The sequence below is a fragment of the Leucopleurus acutus genome, assembly GCF_964270905.1.
Source record: "Leucopleurus acutus genome assembly, chromosome: 7".
In the NCBI taxonomy this organism is placed as follows: Eukaryota; Metazoa; Chordata; class Mammalia; order Artiodactyla; family Delphinidae; genus Leucopleurus; species Leucopleurus acutus.
Genome location: NC_139150.1, coordinates 27,438,561 through 27,465,017, shown reverse-complemented (window position 1 = coordinate 27,465,017; position 26,457 = coordinate 27,438,561). Strand labels below are relative to the sequence as shown.

The following is a 26,457-nucleotide window of genomic DNA, read 5'->3' as shown; positions in this document are numbered from 1 at the left end:
TCTGTCTCGTTCCTACAGGCTTTCCCCATGTTTCCACTACATCGCCCTCCCAGCCATTTCCTTCCCACTGGACCGCTGGGCCTGTCAGCCTGGCTGCTTCTCCAAGGGCTAGCATAAGGAGGTGCTTCAGATGCTTGCAGGATGGAGAAGAGGCTGATCTATCTCCAGGGCTGGAGCTTTCCTTCCCCTGCCCTCCCCACGGACCCGGCTGCTGGATGCCCAGTGGTCTATTCCAAAGCCAGCAGCAATCGCGCGCGCTGGAGGAAAAAGGATGGGGGAAGGAGGGCGAGGCTTCTTCAAACGACCGGCGGGACCGAGGGGCGAGCACTCCTCTCTCTCTGCCGCTCCGTCGCTGCACCGGATAACCAGCACCCCCCTTCCACCCCTCCCCATCTCTTCTCGCAGCAGGGCGCGTGCGCAAGGCGCTCCTCGCCCCCTCCCTTCCGCGGGCCGCCCTTTCACCCTGGCAACGGCGGCGCGACTGCGGCGCGCGCGGGGCTGGGCGCGGACGGGGCGCGGCCGGGCGGCGCCGGTGAGGTCTGAGGCTGAGGCAGAGGCGGCGGTGGCTCAGCAGAGCAGCGGCCCCGGGAAGCCGTGTTGGCGTGTCCGACCTCCCTCCGTCTCCTCGCAAGGTTCTTCGACGCGGTTTTGGGTCTAGCGGACACAGCCCCTGGCCATGGACTCTCAGAAAGTAAGCGCGGGCGCTGGGCCGCCGAGGCTGGGCAGAGCTCCCCGGCCGGTGGGCGGTGGGCGAGCGGGGCTGGCCAGGCCAGCCTGAGGCTGGGCTATGGCCGCGGAGGGCGAGGCCGCCAGGCCGCTTTGCTCTTTCCCAGGAGCAAAGCGGCGCCCGCCGGGCTGCGGGGACCGCGCCCCGTGACCCTGGACAGCTTCTGCCCTGTACTTGGTCCTGGGTCCTGGTCCCTGGCTCCTGAGGGGATAGCGGGAGCCGCCCCCAGGTTTTCATCAGTTTTTGCAACGGTCTGGGCCCTCTTTGATTCTCGCAGCCTCACGGTGAGCTAGTGAGGGTTTATCCATCCTTAGCAGAAGAGGAAGTCAAGGCACATGGGGGTCTACCGGCTGACGCCGAAGCTGGCCCCTCTCCTCGACCCAGTCTTCTCCTATCTTGGCAAAATCTGTGCCTCTTTAGGTCGGGAACCAGATCTCCTTAGTACCGCCCCCCGCCCAGCCTTGTCCACCGCCCCAGCCCTCCTCGGGACTAGTTCACTAGCACGTCTTGGTGTTTAGTGTTGGTTGAATTGAGAGAAAAGACTGACAGTTGTCAGAGCAGCGGTCCCACCCTCTGACCAGTTCAGTGCTGCTGGTCAGTTACCTTAATGGTTGTTTCGGCATGTTTTATACTTTCTGAACAAGTTAAAGAAAGGGTATACAGAACTAGCCGTTTTTATTAACCAAAATATATATATATTTAGAGAACATAGCCAACGTTTGAATACAATTAGAAGTGTTATTAATATTTAGTTATAATCCCTATATAAAAATCAACCACGGTGCTCTCTTTGTTAGATTATAGTAATTGAAATATAGTGCAGTATAATAAGAAGGAACACAGTGTTACTAATAATGTAGCAGGGAAAAACAAGGGCATGTCCAAGAGGCCATTCTTTTCTATTATTAGATAGAAAGTACTGGAAAAAACGTTAGAACCTTGTTTTCTATAATTTTGCCTGGATTCACTTCCTTGAGCACTGGGGGCATGAGAGAATAGTGTAGTGATGTGTTTAGCGTTAACTATTACAGTATTTAACAAAAGTCATATGATTTCATTGTATGTGTGCATCTTGAAAGTCAGGTATATTCAATTTTTTAATTTTCATGACTATTAGTAAGACATTTTTTAAAAATTACATTTTGTGTGTTTTGAATTTGTAAAACATTTCAAAGCTTATTTAACTTTTTAAATAAAAGTCATGTGATATCTGAGTGGACATTAGTTCAGAGCAAACGGAAGGGCAAAGACTTGGAGTCCAGAGACTCGGGTTCCATGCTGCTATATGTAGCTTTGTGATATGGAGCAAATCACTTAACTGTGATTAATCAATTTCCTCATTTATACAGTGGAAATGAGAATATTTTACAGTTACTGTAAAAAGCAGGTAATATAATTAAGTATGAATTATGTACTTTAAAGTACAGTGCTTTAAAGTTTACAAAGAATAAGTACTAAAATACTCTGTGAGCTGTAAAACATAATTTTAAAAAGTATTTTAATGTGGCTCCTCTTATTTTGCCAGGGCATGCATTGTCTCTCATTTTAATGAGGACTCGAGTTGGAGTGAGTCCTGCAAGGTCATACCACTAGCCATGCATAAGGCTAAGATCTGAACTTGGTTTCATTCCAAATGTTGTATTTGAGTACCTACACGTACTGTGTACAGTTTTACCAGAGGTAGAGAAGAATTAGCTGTTCTTTCTTACTGGTACTAATGTATCTTAGATAAGTTAGAGAATCAACTTCTCAATATTAGAAAATATGTTGAATTTCATTGATAGTATTAAATAATATTTCTAATAAAAAACGCTTTGTTTTGTAGCTTAAAATAAGCATCATGTGTTGATGCTTATAACCAATTCAGTGCTCTGAATTTGAGCATTCTTTTCTCATGAATTACTGCAGATTCAATTATATACCTCAACTAATAATGAACTGAGCTGGTTATGTATTTCTCTTGAAATAAAACAGTAGTAGTACACCCCTGGCATGATTTTTCTTTTCTATTATAGAATGTTACAACGAAAATAATAGCAGGGATGATACCTTAGTCAGCATAAGGAAACATAGTTACTGCAAGTGGCAGAGGGTGAGAGTGGCTTGAATATATATCCATTTGTAAGGTATTTGGGATTTGGGTTTTAAATTATTAAGAGGATGGCTTCAGAGTCGTCTCCAGTCCTTCTATTTATGAACTGAATGAGGTTGGGCAGTTTGCAGTCTCCATTTCCTCATCTTTAAAGTCTCCTTACCTCAAAGGGTTATGAAGATCGTGTTAATTTTTAAAAATCACTTGGTGCCTAGCACACATAAGTACTATCGTTAGCTATTAGTAATCTCATAATCTCAACTTCAAAGTAACTTTATCCCTTTGTTGATAATTTGTATAACTATTTTTCTAATCCAGTCTAACCATTTCTTACCTTTGTCCTGAAGTTTAAAGCATGTTTTCTGTGTTTATGTCTGTAATAAGTGTTTCAAATGATGGTGCCAAAGAAGAGTTGTTAAATCCTAATTGAAAGAGGATTGGAAGTTCTGACTCATGCAATCTGACAATAGAGGTTAAGTTAACTGGACAGTCTTACAGAAGCTTGATGGTGGCTAGTCAGCAAATGGATTAGCTTGACCAGCTGCTTTTTTGTCTGTGAAAATAACTTGGACTTGTGTTAGCAACAGATGCTCTGTTTGAGTAGAGGAAGAAAACATAATTACCTTGGGTATGTAAGGTGTACTGTTGGATACAGAAAACCACAGTATTATCTTCTAGAAATAAACAGAGGGATTTTGTTTATATCGAGTTTCTGGGACACTTGTGAACAGGATGTGTTATGGATAGGTGGCTTTATTTGATACTCAAACCTTTTGATTATGTCCTTAAGTGGTTTTAAGATAAAATCCCAAAGGTTTCTTTACCTGATAAAATGTGTATGTTCAAAGAAACCATTGAAACAAATAAGACATTTGCACCTTTCTAGAATCTTGGTGCTTAGAATTTGATAGTTTCAGTTAAATTCTTGTGCAGGAGATCATTCATATTCATAGGGGTTGCTGTTTCTAGGAAGGGTTTGTGCTGTAGGGATAATAAAGGTGGAGAGGAAAGGGGAAGGGATCCCTGAGGGAAGATGTCATCAAGAGCATACATTGTCAGTTGTTTGCTTTTCCTCCCTTTCCCCCCACATATTCTACTTTCTGCTTAGAGAGGAATAGTGACAGTCAGGCAAGGCTTGATGTGCAAGACTGAACAAACCTAGACTGAGGAGATTGAACTGAGTAGGGAGAGTTTTAAAGCACAACACGACCTGCAACCAGTAGCATGTCTAGACTTGGCTTCCTCATCCCAGTTTCTTCCTCTGCCCTGGTATTTGCTATCCTTTGCCTTCTTGTTGTACCCTAACAGTTCGGAGGCCTCCACCATATCCAGATAACCAACCGTCTCTCATGTTCCAAAATTATGCCTTTTTCTCAGTCCTGAGGAAAGGAAAGAGAAATGAAATTTGACTATTGTTCTGTATCCAGTATTGTATTAGACTGCTTTAAATTCTCACAACAGCTGTTATTCCTGTTGTAAAGATATGGAAGATGGAATTGAGAGAGGTTAAATAACTTGTTCAGAGTCACACAGCTAGCAAGTGGTAGTCTGGATTCATACCAGGTCTTTCTTCCCAGCTCAAGCTTCTTTCATTACCACCCTTCCTGCCTTGCTCCTTTGCCTTTAAATGATGGCATGATTAATGTCATTAAAACTTAAGATATTAACTTAAGACATAAACTTAAGATATATCTTAAAATATAAACTTAAGATATATCTTTATCTTCAGATATGTCTTAGATCTTAAGATAAAACTTAAGATATAAACCCCTATAAAGTAGTTTTTTTGTTGTTGTTGTTATTAAGAAACTAGTTTAGTCTAGTAAAAATCGTTGATAGAAAGTATAGAACATGATTTAGATAAAACTCTGGAATTTGGTCTCCCTTGCTGCTACAAATCATTTTTCTGTAGTACATGTATCTCCCTTCTCTCCAGCTCTCTTTCTTTTTTGAGGGAAGGTCTTTGCTTTCTAAAATAGAGGTGTGACCAGGAAAGTATAACTGGGGTTTTTATACACCCCAGCCAAGCCCAACTGCAGTCATTCCCGTGGAGCGGATCAGAGTAATTTGGGATGTACAAGGTACGAGGTACCCTCTTCAAAGGACCATGCTGACATACTTGTATCACTGTGTTTAAATACAGACACCTTCATTTTTATTGAACTTGACAGTTTAAAAAAAAACTAGAAATATAGTGAAACAGACCTAACTTAAAAAAATTTTTTTAAGGACAATGGTTCTTTGCAGTGCCTGGCTGAATGTAAGCAGGATTATTCATGCAGCAAACACATATTGAATGCCATAGTGATAGATATTCCACTCCAGTGTAGGGTGGACAATACTTTGAAGTTAGTGGATTTTTTCTACAGCTTTCTTTTTCTATGTTTTATATCCTCAGTTGGCACTGCTTCCCGGCCACAAGGTTCTGATTAATATGGTCTCAGTTATTGATATTTGCTGATGATAGCTAATTATATTTTGAACTAATTTATAATAGTGTTAGCACAGCCAGCCTGTGCACTCCTGTTGCATTATAAATATAAGTAACACAAGTTTATTGTAGGAAATTAGGAAATATAGATAAATGAAAATAAAATAAAAATCACCCATAATCCTGCCACCCAGAGATAACTTCTTTTAACATTTGTATATATTACATTCCAGTCTTTTTTAATGCATATAGAAACTTAAAAAAACTATGGTATCACACTATGTATAGTGATTTGTAATTTGCCTCTCACTTAATATGTAAGGATATCTTTTTCCATGTTAATATCATTCTACAACACTTTTAATGATTTAGCAGAATTCTTTAATATGGATATATATTAAGTGATTTTTTAAAAAAATTTTAATTTTTTTTGGCTGCGTTGGGTCTTTGTTGCTTCACGTGCGCTTTCTCTAGTTGTGGTGAGTGGGGGCTACTCTTTGTTGCAGTGCGCGGGTTTCTCACTGCGGTGGCTTCTCTTGTTGCAGAGCACAGGCTCTAGGCACACGGGCTTCAGTAGTTGTGGCACGTGGGCCTTAGTAGTTGTGGCTCACAGGCTCTAGAGCGCAGGCTCAGTAGTTGTGGTGCACAGGCTTAGTTGCTCCACGGCATGTGGGATCTTCCTGGACCAGGGGTTGAAGCTGTGTCCCCTGCATTGGCAGGAGGATTCTTAACCACTGCGCCACCAGGGAAGCCCTACTTGATTTTTAGTTAGTATCCTTTTCTCATACTTTTATGTTGGTCCTAACCTTTTAATATTATAAATAATAGTAAGATGAAATCTTTGTCGTCAAGTCTCGGCTTATACTCTTTAATTATTTACTTAGAATAAATTAGTAGAAATGGAATTACTGAGTCATTGTGTATATGCTTTTTTTTTTTTTAACATCTTTATTGGGGTATAATTGCTTTACAATGGTGTGTTAGTTTCTGCTTTATAACAAAGTGAATCAGTCATACATAAACATATGTTCCCATATGTCTTCCCTGTTGCGTCTCCCTCCCTCCCACCCTCCCTATCCCACTCCTCCAGGCTGTCACAAAGCACCGAGCCAATATCCCTGTGCCATGCGGCTGCTTCCCACTAGCTATCTACCTTACTACGTTTGTTAGTGTGTATATGCCCATGACTCTCTCTCGCCCTGTCACAGCTCACCCTTCCCCCTCCCCATAACCTCAAGTCCGTTCTCTAGGAGGTCTGCGTCTTTATTCCTGCTTTACCCCTAGGTTCTTCATGACATTTTTTTTCTTAAATTCCATATATATGTGTTAGCATACGGTATTTGTCTTTTTCTTTCTGACTTACTTCACTCTGTATGACAGACTCTAGGTCTATCCACCTCATTACAAATAGCTCAATTTCGTTTCTTTTTATGGCTGAGTAATATTCCATTGTATATATGTGCCACATCTTCTTTATCCATTCATCCGATGACGGGCACTTAGGTTGTTTCCATCTCCGGGCTATTGTAAATAGAGCTGCAATGAACATTTTGGTACATGACTCTTTTTGAATTTTGGTTTTCTCAGGGTATATGCCCAGTAGTGGGATTGCTGGGTCATATGGTAGTTCTATTTGTAGTTTTTTAAGGAACCTCCATACTGTTCTCCATAGTGGCTGAACCAATTCACATTCCCACCAGCAGTGCAAGAGTGTTCCCTTTTCTCCACACCCTCTCCAGCATTTATTGTTTCTAGATTTTTTGATGATGGCCATTCTGACTGGTGTGAGATGATATCTCATTGTAGTTTTGATTTGCATTTCTCTAATGATTAATGATGTTGAGCATTCTTTCATGTGTTTGTTGGCAGTGTGTATATGCTTTTAAATATCTTTTGATGTGTATTGCCAAGTCGCCCTTCAGAAAGGTTTTGTCAGTTTATACTGCTACTAGTGGTACCTGAGAGTACCCCCATCTCTACTTCCATTCCACCTCCCTTAATTAGATGATGAGTCCTCTGGTTTCCATGGCCGAATGTGAGCCTCTTAGACTTCATTGGATGGAACAGACAGTTCAGAGGCTGCAAAAATGGATGAGGCTTCCTCAGCCTCTGATACACTGTATTTCCTCAAATCCTAGTTGGGAAAGAACCTCTTCTTCTGCCCTGATATCTGCAACTGGGCTCAGGGTGAAAAGACAGTATTCCCTACCAGGTCTTTTACTAGATTTTTTTTCTGTGGATCACCTCAGTTGCATCTGTGTACAGAGGTAGTAATCCCAGCTGTTTCACTGTTACAGAGGGCGTAGCTTTCTACCAGTTAACTATTTATGATTATCAGATTCCTGAATTCCTCAACAATATATAATTCTCCTTTTCTAGCTCGTTGCATCACTTTTGAGCACAATACTCTTGTTATGTGTTGCCATAACTATGGTCAGCTGGTAAGATTCTGGTTGTCTAACTTACTAGCTGGATAGAGCATTCTGGATTTCTACTCATTACCTGATTCAAAGGAGAGGTCTTTGGTGTGGAGTGATACAAGTGGCATAATTCCTGGTGGCATTAGGATTTTTCACTGATCCCTTTTCTCTGGTTGCAGGAACCCTATGACTGTTTTGTACAGTCCTCTGCAGTGTATGCAGCCTAGAGTGGTGTAAGAGCACAGACTCTGGAGGCAGCTTCCTGGATTTGAATTGTGACTGCCATTTGACAGCTGTGTGATCAAAGGAAGTTTCATAACTTCTTTAACCTCTCTTTCTTCAACCATAAAATACAAAGACATATTGCTGTCTATTGTGATAATTAAAAAGATAGTCCATGTTAGAAGCTTAGTATAGTGCCTGGCACATAGAAAGTGCTTAATGAATACTAACTGAAATGACTATAGTCATAGTTTGGCCCCTTTAAATTGTAGATTGATTAGTGATATTTGCAGTGGTTCTAGATTCGTGTATCTCAACTGTCTGGAATACTAATGTAGAATTTGAATCAGAAATTTTCTCCTTGTCTGAGTAGACGCTGGTGGGAAACCCATATATCACAGTGTCTAATTATGGCCACTTGGTTATTGATGCCTTTGGATTCAGAGTAGCATATAAACACGGGTATAATGGTTTTTTGCCACTGGTTCTAAGAACAGGAAGTTTCTGCATCATAACTTCAGGCACTTATTGCACTGGATAGTTTCCAGTTAAGTAGCCCAGTTGGCAGAGTTTTTTGTTGAATGCAGAATTAAGACTCACATTTGAATTTGTCATATTCACATATATTAAGCTAAAACCAGTAGAACCATGCCATTTCAGATGGTGACCATCATCATGTTCTCAGAGTTAATGATCATATGCCTGCGGTAAGAAGAGCTGTTACTGTTGCCCTTGTGTTTGGCAGGGTGGTACATGTTACAGCCTGTTGCTCATTCCTAGTTTTTTCCAGTCTTAAAGAAAATCTTAAGTCCTTTTGATGCTCTTAGATGTTCTGACTTTCTTTTCATGGACCTCTGATCTTTGTTTTCAGGTAGTACAGTGCTAATTGTTAAGAGCATAGACTCAGGAATCAGACTGTCTTAATTTGAATTCTGGTTCTGCCACATACTAACTCTCAGGTCCCGGGCAAGTTACTTAACCTCTTTATACCTCAGCTTCCAAATTGGAAAACGGAGATAACCAAGTATCCTACTTCATAGGATTCTTGAGAGGATTAAACAAATTAATGTATGTAAAGAGCTTAAGATAGTGCTTGGCCCTTAAGAGTATAAAAGTGTTAGTTATTATTATTTTGCTTAGAGTCAATTGATTGTGCTTTTACTTCTTATGATTTATAGGGACTATAAGCATAACTTTAAGCTATGCTTCTTTGAAGAGGGTACCTCATGCCTTGTACATCCCAGATTACTTTGAACCATTCCATAGCAATGACTGCAGTTGTGCTTGGCTGGGGCGTGTCATTCCCGCCCCCCTCCCCTTTGTTAACATAGCAGTTACCTTAGACGAATTCCATGGTCAAGTAATTGAGAGGCTTAATTTTGATAGTGTAGGTTTTCTTGAGCTCCTGGTGACTGAGGTGCATGACCAAAGGACAATGGCTGAGATTGCCTATGCATACTGCCTCTGGAGACATACATTCTACATATTTTACTGTGATCCAGCAGAATTCGTATTTGTCAAAGCATATCTTCAGACCTGTATCACCTAAAGCTTTTAGTCATGGCCACCTGAAGTCTTGCAAAATCAGTTATATTATCTAGATAAACTTCAGATGATTTATATTGCCTTTATCCATCTATGTTTATCTGTCACTTTATCCATCAGTATTTGGAGGGTAATGGGAGACTTGAGATCTGAGATGAAGTCTGAGAGACCCTGGTAGGCATTCTTTCAGGTTGATAGAGTCCCAGTTCAAAGTTGTCTTTGCCCTTCTTCACCGTCAGGCTTTGATAATAAAAGAAATGAAGCAAGTGTGCATGTGTGCGCACGCGCGCGCGTGTATGTGTATACTTAGATATATAGAATGGGCTCATTCCAAAAACAAGTTTTTGGAACTTGTTTTAATAAAAAATTGTGTATATGTTTTAGAACAGGAAGAATTGATAAATGTGAGGGTTCCCAGGTGGGAAGCAAAGCATATTAGAGAAACTCACAGCAGGCTACTGCAGCTGGAATACAGCAAGAGAGAAGTCTGGTGTGAGTTGAAACAGGTGAGGTAGGCAGGGGGAAGGAAGATCATGCAGGGTCTTACAGATTATGTAATGTCATGTTTAAGGTAATGTTAACAGCTCATGTTAAAAGATTTTCAGTTTTATCCAAGGCCTTGTGGCAAGACAATTAAGCAGGAAGAGTGATGCTAACATATTACTCTAGCTGCAATATAGAGAGCTGATTACTGGGGAGAAAGAATGGATCAGAGGCCTGTTACGTTTTGCAAGAGTATAAGTTGAGATATGATACTGACTTGTGGTAATAGTGATTACAGAGTTATTTAGGAGGTAAAATCTACAGAATTGGTGACTGCGTGTAGAATACAAATGAAAGGAAAGGATGTAATGATGGTGGCCTAGGTTTCTGGGGTTTTTTTCCTTCCAGTTTTATTGACATATATCACTATATAAGTTTAAGGTGTACAGTATAATGATTTGACTTACATACATCATGAAATGATTATCACAGTAAGATTAGTGAACATCCATCATTTCATGTAGATAAAAAATAAAAAGAGAAAAGTATTTTTTCTTTGACAAGAACTCAGGATTTACTCTCAACAACTTTCATATATACTAGGCAACAGCGTTAATTATATATAACATATAGCAGTGTTAATTATATTTATCATGTTGTGCATTATACCCCTAGTACTTGTATCTTTCGACTACCTTCATCTACTTCTGAGTCCCGCCACCCTCTGCCTCTGGTAACCACAAATCTGATCTCTTTTTCTGTGAGTTTGTTTTTGAAGTATAATTGACCTACTGTGTTAATTCCTGTAAGAATTAACTATGCTAATCACACAACATAGTGATTTAATATTGCTGTGCATTACAAATGATCACCCCAATAAATCTAATTACTATCTGTCACCATACAATGATATTACATTATTATTGACTATTTTTACCACACTGTACATTTTATCTCTGAGACTCATTTATTTTGTAACTGGAAGTTTTTACCTTTTAATCTCCCTCACCTACCTCACCCATCCCCCTCCCCCTCTCCCCTCTGGCAACCACCTGTTTGTTCTCTGTAACTATGACTCTTTCTGTTTTAATATGTTTGTTCATTTGTTTTGTGTTTTAGATTCCACGTATAAGTGAAATTATATGGTATTTATCTTTCACTGTCTGACATACTTCACTTAACATAATACCCTCTAGGTCTATCCATGTTGTTGCAAATGGCAAGATTTCATTCTTTTTTATGGCTGAGTAATATTCCAGTGTATATAGCTCTCATCTTCACTATCCATTCATCTATCAATGGGCACTTAGGTTGCTTTCTCATTTTGGCTATTGTGAATAATGCTGCAGTGAACATAGGAGTGCATTTATCTTTTTGAATTAGTATTTTCAGATTAGTATTTTTGTTTTCAGATAAATACCCAGAAATAGAATTGCTGGATGGTATGGTAGTTCTATTTTCATTTTTAAGGAAACTCCCTACTGTTTTCCGTAGTGGCTGTACCAATTTACCTTCCTACCAACAGTGTACAAGGGTTGCTTTTTCTCTGCATCCTCTCAAGAGCTTGTTATTTGTTGTCTTTTTGATAATAGCCATTCTGACAGGTGTGAGGTAATATTTCATTGTGGTTTTGATTTGCATTTCCCTGATGATTAGTGATGTTGAGCATCTTTTCATGTGTCTGTTGGCCATCTGTATGTCGTCTTTGGAAAAATGTCTGTTCAGGTCCTCTGCTGATTTTTTAATTTTTTTTTTTCTGTTTTTGATTTTGAGTTGCTAGTTTTCTGGTTTTACAGCTGGTAGTGCCATTGGCAGAGATAGAACGCTAGAGGAGGGCTCAGGTTTAGTGGAGGACATTATGACATGTTGAGTTTTGAAGTGCTTTTGAGACATCCGAGTGGAGATTTCAAGTAAGCAGTTGGATTAAAATGGTCTGGAGCTCAGAGAATAGGTGCCGTACACAGCTTACATCACTTTCTTTGTACTTCCTCCTCAGCTTCTTTATCAATTACTTGTGTCTCCATTATAAAAGCTAGTGATTAAATTTGGAGGCCCTGGAGGGGTAGAGTAGGGTAGAAAACTCCGTGCATTATGGTATCTTTTAGTTCTTTTTTGCCTCTTTCTCAAAGTTTCTTATCCTGCCCTGGTATGTTGCTTGCCATATTTAGAAAATACTTAAAAAAAAGCTCTACTGGACTTGCCTCCCCTTGCATACCTCCTATATTGGGAACACAGTATCCCTGTATAGATCTCTTCCCTGGGTCTTACCACCTAGAGAAAACTTTAACCTCATGTCACATACACAGGCTAGGGTAAAGTTTCAGAACTCAGCTTATGTAGTCCTGCTTTCAAAACTTTTTTCTTGGAATACCAGAATTTCTATATGTGTTTATATTATGTCAGATTCTTGAATTATTTTTTTAAAATGATACTCCTTTCTTTTTTTTAAACATTTATTTATTTATTTGGCTGCTCTGGCTCTTAGTTGCGGCACACAGGATCTTTTAGTTGTGGCATGTGGGATCTTTTAGTTGTGGCATGTGGGATCTAGTTCCCTGACCAGGGATCGAATCCTGACCCCCTGCATTGGGAGTGCAGAATCTTACTTAGCCACTGGACCACGAGGGAAGTCCCAGATGCTTGAATTATAATAGTTGTATGTGGATAGAAGTTAAAATGTTACAATCAAGTTCCTTTACCAGAATTTCACTAATTTCAGTGGACAAAGCTTAAGCTCAAGCTGTGATTCTCCAAGAAAATTCCAGTGATTTTATATGTCATTGAAGAGTCTTAGCAAACCAAAATATTAAAACAATATGTAATTTATTGTATGGGTGTTTCATATAATGGGCAAATTGGTTAGGTTTAGAGGCAGTATTCTAAAGTGGTAAAGAGCATGGGCTTTCGAGATAGACTGAGCATAATCATTACTTTACAAGCAGTGTCACTTTGGGCAACTGATTGAATCTCCGTTTTCTCATCTATATAATATGGATGTAACCCTACCATTGGGAGGGTTAGAAGAGGATGCAGAGAGTCAGTCTATTAACCTGAAAAGCCCAATCTTAATTGAAGCTTACTGTACACAGGCCGAGGACTGGCAGAACCATTTTTACTGTTCCATTGTGTTTTTTAAAGTATATAGAGAGTCTGTCTTGGATGAATACTCGAAAGACTCTTAAGTCTTCTACCCTCCTTTTCTACATCTCTGTACTACCACTCTCGTCCCTCCAGCTGTGCCCACCCCTCCCCCAGGTACTGGCTGCATTCTGCGTTGTCTTTGTATTCAAATCTCCATGTACCTGTTTCTGGAGGGAACACCGAGAGGATAAACAGCTAACTCTTTCATAGCATAACTTCATTGTGTTATTATACTAAAATAACAACAGTGGTGAGGATGGGAAGAAGTAGTATTGGTAAGTGAAGCTAAGAGCCTTAGTCTGGCCCGGGGATGGTAATACCTACTTATCTCCAGGGATTGTTGGGAGAATGAAATGAGAGCTGTAATTATTTTAATTTTTTTACTATAATGCTTTATGAGCATTTATATGAAATGTCATCCCTTTATCAGATTATTTCCTGAGCTCTTTATATTTAGCCTTTTTTTTCTTTGCGGTATGTGGGCCTCTCACTGTTGTGGCCTCTCCCGTTGCGGAGCACAGGCTACGGACGTGCAGGCCCAGTGGCCATGGCTCACGGGCCCAGCCGCTCCGCGGCATGTGGGATCTTCCCGGACCAGGGCGCAAACCCGCGTCCCCTGCATTCGCAGGCGGACTCTCAACCACTGCGCCACCAGGGAAGCCCTATATTTAGCCTTTTATCAGTTTTTGATAATAATTTGAGGAGAACCTTTATTACACAAAATCTTATAGGAAATTACTAAAATATTTATGTTTGTAGGTGCTTACGGAAATAAGGCTTGTACTTCTGGGAAAAATTATAAAGTGAAAGTACTTGCTTTTGATTTTTACTGAGAATACAAGTACCTTGTTTGGATTTTGCTTTTACTAGCCATGAAGAGTTATTAAACAACTAGACCTGTGATGTACAGTATGACAGCACTTGTCACATGTGTAATAAAAAGTGAAATTAATTCAAGTTAAAATAAATTTAGTTCCTCAGTTGCTCTATCCACATTTCAAGAGCTCATTAGCTTCATGTGGCTAGTTACTACCATATAGAACAGCACATATGTAGGATATTTCCATTATAGCAGGAAATTTTATTGGACAACACTGAAGTAGAGAGTATGAGAGAGTTAAATAATCAAGTGTTTTATTTAAATAGGAAGCATTATCAAAAAGTCTGAGGTATTTGCTACTAAAATTACCTTATTTATTATGGTTCTATAGCATCTGTAAATATTGCAATGAATGTTGTAATTTTAACTGCAAATTTATTATCTACTTTCATATTTCTAAAATATGTTTTTAATTTTTATAAATAAATGTCAAATTTTATAAATAAATGTCAAATTTTATAAATAAATGTCAAATTTCAGTGTCTCTGCTTTTATTCCTCATTTCCTGATGTTGATTAGAAGTTTCCATTTATTTTTGCAACGTTTAAGGATTTGGTTCTGTTCGTTTGCCATGGCCTTATGACCTAAAGTAACAGTCTTTATGTTAAATAATATTGATCATCTTCAGTGTGAAAGATATGGTGGTAATTAAGTTGTACACTAGGAATAAGAGGTTGTAAAACAGTACCAATATATATCCCATCTTTTGTAATTATAGCGTTTGAACAATGAACAGTTTTACGTTGCTCCTGTTTATTATGTAATATACTCTTACAGAGTTTGTTTAGAGAGTTGTTGTTATAAAGTTTATAGTTCTCTTTTAATAAAATATCATAGTGTTAAAAAAATTTTTTTTATCCTAGGAAGCTCTACAAAGGATCATTTCAACTCTGGCAAATAAAAATGATGAAATTCAGAACTTTATTGATACACTAAATCAAACACTAAAAGGAGTTCAGGTATGAATCTATTTTAAAAAAAAATTGTGTGAATATGTCACAATTAATGATTGTTGGGTCGAATCAGAAGTATAAATATACACTGTCAACTATAGATTATAAACTAATGGAGGTGAGAGCAGGGTTTTTAAATGGCAGATAAATAAAAATGCTTTATTTGCTATTCCCACATTCTCCATGGAAAGATCAAATAGTAAGGGAAAAAGAAAACTCTGGAATATTGCTAGGAATATTATAATGCTCCCTTTTCTTCCTTTCTGTTTCATGTTTGTCTTTTCTAATTCCAATTAAGAGCAAATTGTACCTTTCCAAAAGTACTGGGAAGCTAAACATTTCTTTTACTGTAAATAGTAGAAGGAAAATGTAGATGGTGAGAGGTCCACTTGCAGAACTAGATGAAATTAAGATATAAAAGTAAAAGGTAAAGTGCCCATTGAGGAGAGAGGGGAATACTTAAGGAAATGGTCCCAGGTATAGGTGGATAAGCCATACTGTAAATAATCAAATGTTGATTGTGGAAGAGACCTTAAGATAAGCTGGTGATGCTTTCCCATGAATGTGCTTTAATTAATTTAAGGGTCATTTCTTTGTGAAATAAACATAGACGATTTCCAGGATACTTGTAGACAGTGAATCCTTTCCTGTGATTTTTGTTTGGTTCAGCCTAGGTAATTGCCTGGCCTGTTAAACCTTATGGTCTTGTATTTTCTTTACTTCTGAATTTGCTGTAATTGAAGTTAGTTAATTATTATCTTCACCAGTTTAACTGTCTTTCTCAAACTATTTTATTGGAAAATTTGGTGAATCCACTAATCCAGTTTCTTTAAATAAGCAAAGCTAGTGGTTCTAAAACTCTTGGTCTATGGACAAGAGAATCATCACATTTCAAATCTGTAAAAGGGTACCTTTAGATAGAGCTAGCTCACACTGTTTTTCTGATTGACAGATTATTAGGACTTTACCTTAGCATCCATAAAGAAAATAGAGGGGGAATTAAACTACACCCTCGTCACTGAAGATGGGAGCATAAGCTGTAGTGGACGAGAGACCATAAGAATGTGCCAGTTGGTTATTGAGGGGAAAGAGCAGTCCAATTCCTTTTTACAGATGAAAAAATTGAGGTCCAGGAATTCAAGTGGCTTGTCCAAGGTCACACTGTTACTGAGTTGTTAATGTGGAATTTGACTTAGGTCTTCTGCCTTCCAGACTGCACATTTCTCCCTCCACGTCATGTTCTTACTACTGTAAAGAAACTAGTAAAATGATTAACACCACTTTTGGCAAGACTCCAGTGAGATGATGTCTGGTTTTTATAAACATTTTAAGCAAAAGTTTGGATTGTAATATTACAGTAGATTTTGTTGTATTAGTTTTGTAAACCAGTGCCAATTTCGCTTCTCTTAGTTGAATGATTCATCTATGTTGAAAAATGCCTTAAGATGATTTCTTCTATCTCATAATTGTTGCAAGTGTGAATATCACTTATCTAGGGATTTCACAGATATTTTGTTATTTCTTGTTGAAATAGCATCATCTTGCTTAATGAGGCAGTGAGGAACTCTTGGAGGTCAACAGACTTTATAAACAGATTTTAGTTTATAAAATTTAGAAGTTTGACTACAGATTCTAGTCAGTAGATGATTTCTGAGGTTCCTTCTAGCACCGAAATTCAGTGTTTGATAAATCTCTTAGGACCCAGTAAGGAATTGCTTAGTGTTTTAATTCTGCTTATCTTATGTAAATGCAGTGTTTTAGGCAACCTGAAAGATTTAAAAATTTGCGCAAAATCAGCCCCATCCCTATAATGCCCAGACTGTTTCTCAGAGTTACAGAATCAAAATCTCTGGAATATTTTATTAAAATCTGCTTCACTGATGATTCTGATACACACCAAAAGTTGAGAACCACTGGCTTAGGGTCTGCCTTAGAGCCTGAAGGTCTGGACAAAGTTGACAACCTTGAAACAAACTTTCACATTGTCCTGTGGAAACAGTCTTATGAAAGGTGAGGAGAGTATGGGCTAGTTCATAAAAGGTACTTAACTCATAGCATTGCTGAAGTAGAACTATCAGCATTAGCAGCCAGCTTCTTGGATTTATCTGTTTTTAAAGGTGTATGTCAAATATTAGAATTTTAATTATTTTATGATATGAGGCTGATACTAGATTCATAATATGAATCTATTCTTTGGTAAGTACTATATCTTTTAGTTTTTTAATGTTTGACAGCTTTTAAGTAAAATCTTTGTTTATTAAACAGGAAAATTCTTCTAACATACTTTCAGAGTTAGATGAAGAATTTGATAGTTTATACTCCATATTGGATGAGGTAAAAGAAAGTATGATTAACAGTATCAAGCAGGAACAAGCTCGTAAATCACAGGAGTTACAGGTGAGATCGTGCAACTATTTAAATATGAATTTTAGTCTGTATAATGCTTGATTTATTGAAAGCAAAAATTAGTGAATTTTTTGTATAACTGTACTGATATCTTGTAGAAGAATGATTCTTAACTTTGTTTTGGTCATAGATATCGTTTTGTAAAAATTGTGATAAAAAACCTAAGATTTACCCTCTTAACCATTTTTAAATGTACAGTAGTACATTTAAACTATATTCACATTGTTGTGTAACAGATCTCTAGGACTTTTTCATCTTGCAGGACTGAAACTCTGTACTCATTGAACAACGCCCCATTTGCCCTTTGCCCCCACTGCCTGGCAACGACCATTGTATTGTCTACTCTAGATATATAAGTGGAATCATACAGTATTTGTCCCTTTGTGACTGGCTTATTTCACTCAGCATAATGTCTTCAAAGTTCATCCATCTTGTAGCATGTGTCAGGATTTCCTTCTTTTTATGGCTGAATAATAGTCCATTGCATGTATTTACCACATTTTCTTTATGTGGTATGTCCATTTATCTGTCTGTGGACATTTGGGCTGCTTCTGTCTCTTGGCTGTAGTGAGTAATTCTGCAGTATACGTGAGTGTATATTGAAATTTTGATAGTGATTGCATTGAATTTGTAGATTGCTTTTGGCACTATGGTTGTTTTAACAATATTGTCTTCCAATCCATGACCATAGGATGTCTTTCCATTTATCTGTGTCTTTAATTTCTTTCAGCAGTGTTATGTAGTGTTCAGTGAATAGGTCTTTTGCCTCCTTGGTTAAATTTACTGCAAAGTATTTCATTCTTTTTGTTGTTGTTGTTGTTGCGGTACGCGGGCCTCTCACTTTTGTGGCCTCTCCCGTTGCGGAGCACAGGCTCCAGACGCGCAGGCTCAGCGGCCATGGCTCACGGGCCCGTCCGCTCCGTGGCATGTGGGATCCTCCCAGACTGGGGCACGAACCCGTGTCCCCTGCATCGGCAGGCGGACTCTCAACCACTGCACCACCAGGGAAGCCCTATTTCATTCTGTTTGATGCTATTGTAAATGGGATTGTTTTCTTTTTTAAAAATTTTTTACAAAGGAATAATATTTATTGTTCATATAGAAAATTTAGAAAAATTATAAAATAGAAAATAAAGATCATCCATAGTCCTGTCACTCAGAAATAGTCACTATTTTTTTTTTGTAATATACATTTAAATATACATATATAATACACATATGTAGGGACATTTTTAATAGAATTACTATCTTATGTATAATTTTTAACCTGGCCTTTTAATCACTTATTATGCCAGATACATTTTCCCATGCCATTGAAAAGTCTTTGAAAACTTTCATCTTAATATTACCTATCAAAATTTGTTAAACCAATTCCCTATAGTTAGGTATCTAGTTATTCTGTTTTCTTTTTTTTTTCTTTTCTTTTTGCGGTACGCGGGCCTATCACTGTTGTGGCCTATCCTGTTGTGGAGCACAGGCTCTGGACGCACAGGCTCAGCGGCCATGGCTCACGGGCCCAGCCGCTCCACGGCACGTGGGATCTTCCCGGACCGGGGCATGAACCCGTGTCCCCTGCAATGGCAGGCAGACTCTCAACCACTGCGCCACCAGGGAAGCCCCTAGTTATTCTGTTTTTTGCTACTGTAAGTAGCTCCGTGTTGTACAAGTATTTTGTATTTTTGTGGACATCTCTGATGATTTCATCAAGATTAAACAACATTTTTCGTGTTCTTTATACTGCCATATTGTTTCCCAAAATGGTTATATTCCTTTACCCTCCATGAACAAGATGCAAAAATGATCTTTTCACTGCTGGGTAAGGATATATATATTTTTTTAATTTCTACCAACTAAATGGAGGGAGGAAAGCATGTTATTATTTGAAGTTCCTTCATTATTAGGTTGAATATTTTAACATGCTTCTTGATATTTTTGCCATTTATGAATTATCTTTTATGTTCTTTCCCTTTTTTGGTATTGGTATGCTTGACTTGTTGATTTTATTTATTTATTTTTTCCAAATTTTGAATTTTATTTTTTATACAGCAGATTCTTATTAGTTATCTATTTTATATATATTAGTGTATATATGTCAATCCCAATCTCCCAGTTCATCCCATCACCACCACCACCACTACCCCCCCTTTCCCCCCTTGGTTGTCCATATGTTTGTTCTCTACATCTGTGTCTTGCAAACCAGTTCATCTGTACCATTTTTCTAGATTCCACATATATGCGTTAATAGATGATATTTGTTTTTCTCTTTCTGACTTACTTCACTCTGTATGACAGTCTCTAGGTCCATCCACGTCTCTACAAATGACCCAATTTTGGTCCTTTTTATGGCTAATATTCCACTGTATATATGTACCACATCTTCTTTATCCATTCGTCTGTAGATGAACACTTAGGTTGCTTCCACGACCTGGCTATTGTAAATAGTGCTGCAGTGAACATTGGGGTGCATGTGTCTTTTTGAATTATGGTTTTCTCTGGATACATGCCCAGTAGTGGGATTGCTGGGTCATATGGTAATTCTATTTTTAGCTTTTTAATGACCCTCCATACTGTTCTCCATAGTGGCTGTATCAATTTACATTCCCACCAACAGTGCAAGAGGGTTCCCTTTTCTCCACACCCTCTCCAGCATTTGTTGTTTGTAGATTTTCTGATGATGCCCATTCTAACTGGTGTGAGGTGATACCTCATTGTAGTTTTGATTTGCATTTCTCTAATAATTTGTGATGTTGAGCAGCTTTGCATGTGCCTCTTGGCCATCAGTATGTCTTCTTTGGAGAAATGTCTACTTAGGTCTTCTGCCCATTTTTTGATTGGGTTTGTTTTTTTAATATTGAGCTGCATGAGCTGTTTATATATATTTTGGAGATTAATCCTTTGTCGGTTGATTCATTTGCAAATATTTTCTCCCATTCTGAGGGTTGTCTTTTCATCTTGTTTATAGTTTCCTTTGCTATGCAAAAGCTTTTAAGTTTCATTAGGTCCCTAAATGGGATTGTTTTCTTAATTTCCTTTTTGGATTGTTCATTGTTCATATATATAAATGCAACAGATTTTTGTGTGCTGATTTTGGTCACAGATGTCTTTGAGAATCTGAAAGCTATGGAAGAATACAAATGTTCTCTTTTAATTACAAACATGCTGTACACACACAATTTCCCAGTATTAAATACCCTTTCAAGTCTGTCCATTCTTCCCAGGTTGAGATTTGTTGTTTATATTTAGGAGGTGGGAGTTGTACTGCAGTTGAACAACGTGGGTTTGAACTGTGAGGGTCCACTTATACACTGATATTTTTCAGTAGTAAACACTACACTACCATACGGTCTGTGGTTGGTTGAATCGTGGATGCAGAAGAACCACAGATATGGAGGGTCAACTCTAAGTTATATATGGATTAACCCCCCCATTGTTCAAGAGCCAACTGTACTTAAATCATTTAAAGGTAATTAGTTTAGTCATAAAGTATCCATAAATTTCAATAAATAAGAAATTCATGCATTTAAAAAAGCAAGATTGGAGAATAAAGGAAAACTCAGCATCTTCTGAAGATCTCACCCATGGCTCATCCTGTGGAGATTTCTGTTCTGTCTTGGGCCCAAATCCTTCTTCATAGCACCAGTTTGGAATACCCTTTAAGCGTTCAGTTGCTTAATCTCTAACCTTCCCTGCTCCCTCCCCATACTTTTTCTCTGTCAGAGCAGCTCTAATTATCTTCATTGTATTCACCAGACACCATTTCTGTCAGCCTGGCCTATACCACATAATAAATTTGCTACCAAAATGGCCATGAGTCATATTTTTTCTCCTACATTTTCCTCTTCCCATCAAGTGACAAATCTCATGCATATTGAATGTACATTATCAATTTTGATCTGCCACCTTTAACCATCCCTGAAGTGAGTGATGCTCCAGTGCTGCTGCTATTATTTTTCTTCTCTCTTACCTGGAAGTTTCAGATACCTGGTTGGTGCCTTGTTTTGTTGGCATCTTCTTTCTGCTTAACTGTGCATGCAGTTTATTTTTCTGGCATTGTTAATAGGGAAGCTAGGAGCAGCCAATAGACACAGTTCTAAAAGCTTGCAATTGGGGAGTTCCATAGTGGCTTAGTGGTTAGTATTCCAGGCTTTCACTGCCATGGCCTGGGTTCAATCCCTGGTCGGGGCATTGAGATCCTGCAAGCCATGCTGCGTGGCCAAAAAATAAAACAAAACAAAACAAAAACAAAAACAAAAAACCTTGCAATTAGCTAAATAAAATTGAACTGTTAATACCCTTCATTAGTGTAGAAATTTTTCCAAGGAGGAAAAATACTTTCTCCTTGTCCCATATTATTCACCTATCTTATTATATTGCTAGGTTTTAAATAATGGCAGTTGACTAGCTTCTCTTAGGTCCTTTTCTCTACTTTTCCCTTTCTTCCTCTCCTCAAAATTCACATACACTGGAAACAAAGCTCATATGATAATAGCTTTAGAAATGCATTATTAGACATTGAAGTCTTAATTATCATTGGATTTTTAAAAATTATTTTATCATCTTCATTATGTCCTGTTATGCTTATACTAAAGATAGAGTCACAAAAGAATTTGAAAAACCTTGGAATGTTCCACCTCTTTAATGTTCAAAATTCATATTTGAGAAGCTACTTTAATAATTTATGGGGAAGTCAGTGATAATATTTGATTGCCAGTATCAAGATTTTATGCACTCATTCAGTAAAATTTGAGTTACGGCTATGCTGGATTTAGAGTTAGTAGTAGTGAGCAAAACAGTTCCTGCCCTTATGCATTTCACATTCTCATGGAGGGTAATTTGCAAGAAATGCAAGAGAAAGGAAAATCAAATCCTTTTGCCAAAGAGATCAGAATTTATAAGAATAAGCAAAAATGTCTGTAAGATATAACCGATTTAAGAATAATGTTAATGTAAACACTGTACAGCTGTGTGTAATGCAGAGTGATCATGAAGGGAATTGAGTTCAGGAACAATTAGAAACTGATTTGAAGCACTTTGAGGGAGGGAAAAGCTTACTTAATAAAGGGAAGAGAGGGTATTCCAGGTAAGAGGCAGTTCAGTTGTTAAGATAATCAAAGATTAAAAGTCTAGAAGAGTCTTAGAATCATCTTTAAGTCAAGTCACTGCTGATTTGGAGGAGAGATCTAATATTCATGTCATGGCATGTGAATTTTGATATTTAGGTGTGCTGTCCTTAAGTCAAGATGTTTGAGATTTTTCAGAATTAGGTAATCTCTATCCATCGTAGATTTTGGGTTTAAAATATGTCCTTAGACTTCTAGAAGAAGTGTGACATTTTCATATCAGAACTTACTTTCTGGCAGCCCTATACAGAGCTAGGTGTATGTGTGTACACGTAAAATCTATAGTGCTCATCTTACAACAGGCTCCATTTATTGCTCTTTTAAACTATTGAATGTATATTTCTAGTTATTGGCTAAATTTCCAGTAATGAATAATTGGGTCATATAAATTTATTTAACCTTTTTTTCTCATGGAGTCTTAGATGAACTTTGTCCACTTTGGGTTTTGTGACTCTTAATTAAAATGATAATGAACATAATTATTATTATTATTTTTGCAACTGATCTGATTCGTGGAAGTCTTTCAGGCAAACTGCATTTGGGCTCTTTTTAAATGAGATGATGTTACTCTCATTTTTTGATCAAGTATTCTATCAAATTCATCATTAGCTGTTGAATATTGATGGGGGATTCAAAATGTTGCAGAAAATGAGAGAAACAGAGTTCTAAATACTCTTTGGAAGTGGTGACTGCAGAGATGTTAGCACCATCTTTTCTTATCATCACTACCGATCTTCATTTTTTCATAGTGATTCCATTTTTTCCATCCTTTTATTATCCTCAGTACTTGATTCTTAGTACTTGACTTTTCTTCTCAGTGGCACAAAAACTTTCACAGTTTTTTTTAATGTATTTTTTAAAATAAATTTATTTATTTATATTTATTTTTGGCTACACCGTGTCTTCCTTGCTGTGCGCGGGCTTTCTCTAGTTGAGGTGAGCAGGGGCTACTCTTCGTTGCAGTGCGTGGGTTTCTCATTGTGGTGTCTTCTCTTGTTACGGAGCACAGGCTCTAGGCACGTGGGCTTCAGTAGTTGCAGCACACAGGCTTAGTAGTTGTGGCTCACGGGCTCTAGAATGCAGGCTCAGTCGTGGCTCATGGGCTTAGTTGCTCCATGGCATGTGGAATCTTCCTGGACCAGGGCTCGAACCCGTGTCCCACGCATTGGCAGGCGGATTCTTAACCACTGCGCCACCAGGGAAGCCCCTTTCACAGTATTTTAATAGAAATGGTGATCTAGGGGAGAGCACGGGATATTGAGGGGACAGTAGGTTGTAAAATAAGACTCTAAGTTATTGAGATGTAAGCTTAGTGAACATAACTTCATTCTTCAGGATGTTCTTGTGTTATGGTTCAAAGGAAAACCTATGGTGGTCTCAAACCATAATGCTTTCTTGGGGTAGTTTAAAAACCAAGTATTAAAAAGAATCACAACTTGGCTACTGATGCCATTTCTTTCTTTATTTGGAGTTAATAGAGCATCTCTTTTCTTTCTTTGGGTTCACAAACTCAATAGCATGTTGTTTTTATTAAGGTATTTTAATAATTCCTCTCAATAACTAAGTGCTCTTTAAGTTGTAATCCTTTGTTCTCTCTTTTTTTTTGCTTTCCCTCTTGACTTGAAAGCAAATTTACAGCATTTTCTTAGAATAAGATATATTTTTTTCCAACTTTGACTTCAGATTTTTTTTTTTTTACTTTAGTAGTTCCTTGAGATATATTCCTTATTCTACTTGGTATTTTTTTTTACGGTACACGGGCCTCTCACTGTTGTGGCCTCTCCCGCTGCGGAGCACGGGCTCCGGACGTACAGGCTTAGCGGCCATGGCTCACAGGCCCAGCCGCTCCGTGGCATGTGGGATCTTCCCGGACCGGGGCGTGAACCCGTGTCCCCTGCATCGGCAGGTGGACTCTCAACCACTGCGCCACCAGGGAAGCCCTCTTCTTGGTATTTTTTACTATTATACTACATTGACTTACTCTGCCCTAGTGATCCTGTATGGACCATTTATACCTACCATCTTATTCTCAGTGATTTTGCTTTTATAAAGCTCTATTTCAAATGGTGGTTTGTTAATTCTTTGAAACTCATAAGACGCTTACTCATAGGAAGAGCAGTATTTTTATGAAATTATAGTTAGGTTCTTAGAATGACACATGAAAACCTATTCTAATCCAAACTATGACTGAACTATTCTACTTTTCCAAAGTAAAACAGGGCACATCAGAAACCAATAAAACCAGATGTAGTTTATCTTTAGTTTGTATTGGAAGGGAAAATTAAGTAGATTTGAATACGGAATAGATATTAATAAATATTCTGAAGAAGAATCTTGGATACATTTAAAAGCTTATAAATGGGTCAGTTTCTTTGTTTAAAGGTATCACTAACAGTATTTTCACATAACTGGGCTTAGTTTTAAATCTACAAATGATAATGTGAGAGAAGCGGGGAGGGGAGGGGAGAGAAAGAACTGAATAGGAAAGATTGTGTTAGGTGAAATTAACACATCACTATAACAGAGCGTATCACTGTAACAGTTACCATTTTTTGTTCCTGTTTGATTTTTTTGAAATCTAGGCACTTCCTATGTTATCCGGTTTTGGAAACTGTAAATTAGCATTTATAGGAGTATGTATTACTTGAGTAATGTGATAAGTGGAGTACTAAGATTGTGCTCAACTGAGTGTACCTGTAACTTGATTCATGAACTTTAGCTTAATTACATATCATCAAGAAATTTTGTCTTCATTATAGAGGATGTTGCCTGCAGATGGATTATTTTGATATTTTACTTTAAATTTTCTGACTACCTGATTGAGAAGAATCTTTAAATAAATTTGACCCCAACCATTTATAATTGCTTTGTTTTCTTTTTTGTTTTTAAATGATGAGTATATCTTTATCTGTATGCAATTAAGCTGTTCTGGACAAATTATGGACAGTTTAAGATAATTAAAATTTGTTATATATATGACTAGTGATTACCTTGCTTCAGTACCTCTCTAAAATGTTTGTTCAATTATTGCTATTAAGATTGTAACGCTCATTGTAACAGTATATATTTAAGATTCTGATGACAATAGGAAATTCTATTTTAATGATTTTTTGTTATTGTTATTTTTAGAGTCAGCTTAGTCAATGTAATAATGCCCTGGAGAACTCGGAAGAACTACTAGAATTTGCAACAAGGTCATTAGATATAAAGGAACCTGAAGAATTTTCAAAGGTACCAAAAAACCAACCAAAAAAATGAGACTAATCCACTTAAAAAGGAAAGTTTTGTTTAAAAGAAAGTGGTGTTTTCCCGTTTGATTTTGGATTCATTCAGTCATTTCTGATACTAGAAAAGGCTTGGCAGTTCTTGTTAAGTAAAATGCTAGCTGTTCATTTATTCCAAAGCATATACTTAGAAGTGTGTGTCATTGGGGTCACGAACAAATTAATTATTTGTTTAATGCTCAATTCAGATGAATGACGTTACTCTTTTTTTCAATTACTTCCCCCTTGGTCATTTATTTTAAAGGTACTTGTATACTTTAGCTGAGTCATACCTTTGTTATAAACATTTTATAACTAAGGAAAGAAGATTGATATTGCTATTAACATTCATAAAAATCTAAGTTGGTGTACCTTTCAATGAGCTGATTGGGAAAACATCATGACTTGATGCATATGAAAGCATTGTGAAACTTACTAAATTTGTTATTAAATGTCCCAGTGTTCAGCTTAAGTAATTGTTTGAATGCTTTATTAAAATATGAAAATGTAGGTCCCTAAGGGGTATATTTGGTGTGAAAATACAAATAGCAGAGCAAGAAGACTGCTAATGTTTTAACCTAGATCCTGGTGTTTAAGAGATACTGAATCTAGATTCTTATTCTTATTTTAAGTGGAGTCATTTTTAAATGATTACCAATTTATCAAATCATTTGATATAGAATAAGTATGTAGACTATATAGAAAATGGCATGAAAGAGTGTGAAATAAAGCTATATAATTAGTAAAATATATACTGTGAAGTAGTCTTATCAA

General features: G+C 37.7%; 1 protein-coding gene across 1 annotated transcript; it reads left to right on the top strand.

The window, feature by feature from the left end:
- Nucleotides 1–1,062: 1,062 nt before the first annotated feature.
- Nucleotides 1,063–25,678, top strand: LOC309963780 (FSD1-like protein; the record flags this gene model as incomplete). The annotated part of the gene is made up of 5 exons (XM_082842326.1): nucleotides 1,063–1,168; nucleotides 9,822–9,943; nucleotides 14,805–14,900; nucleotides 17,160–17,291; nucleotides 25,550–25,678. The coding sequence occupies 5 exons, from the start codon at nucleotides 1,063–1,065 to the stop codon at nucleotides 25,676–25,678; spliced, it is 585 nt and encodes a 194-aa protein (XP_082698452.1).
- Nucleotides 25,679–26,457: the final 779 nt, after the last annotated feature.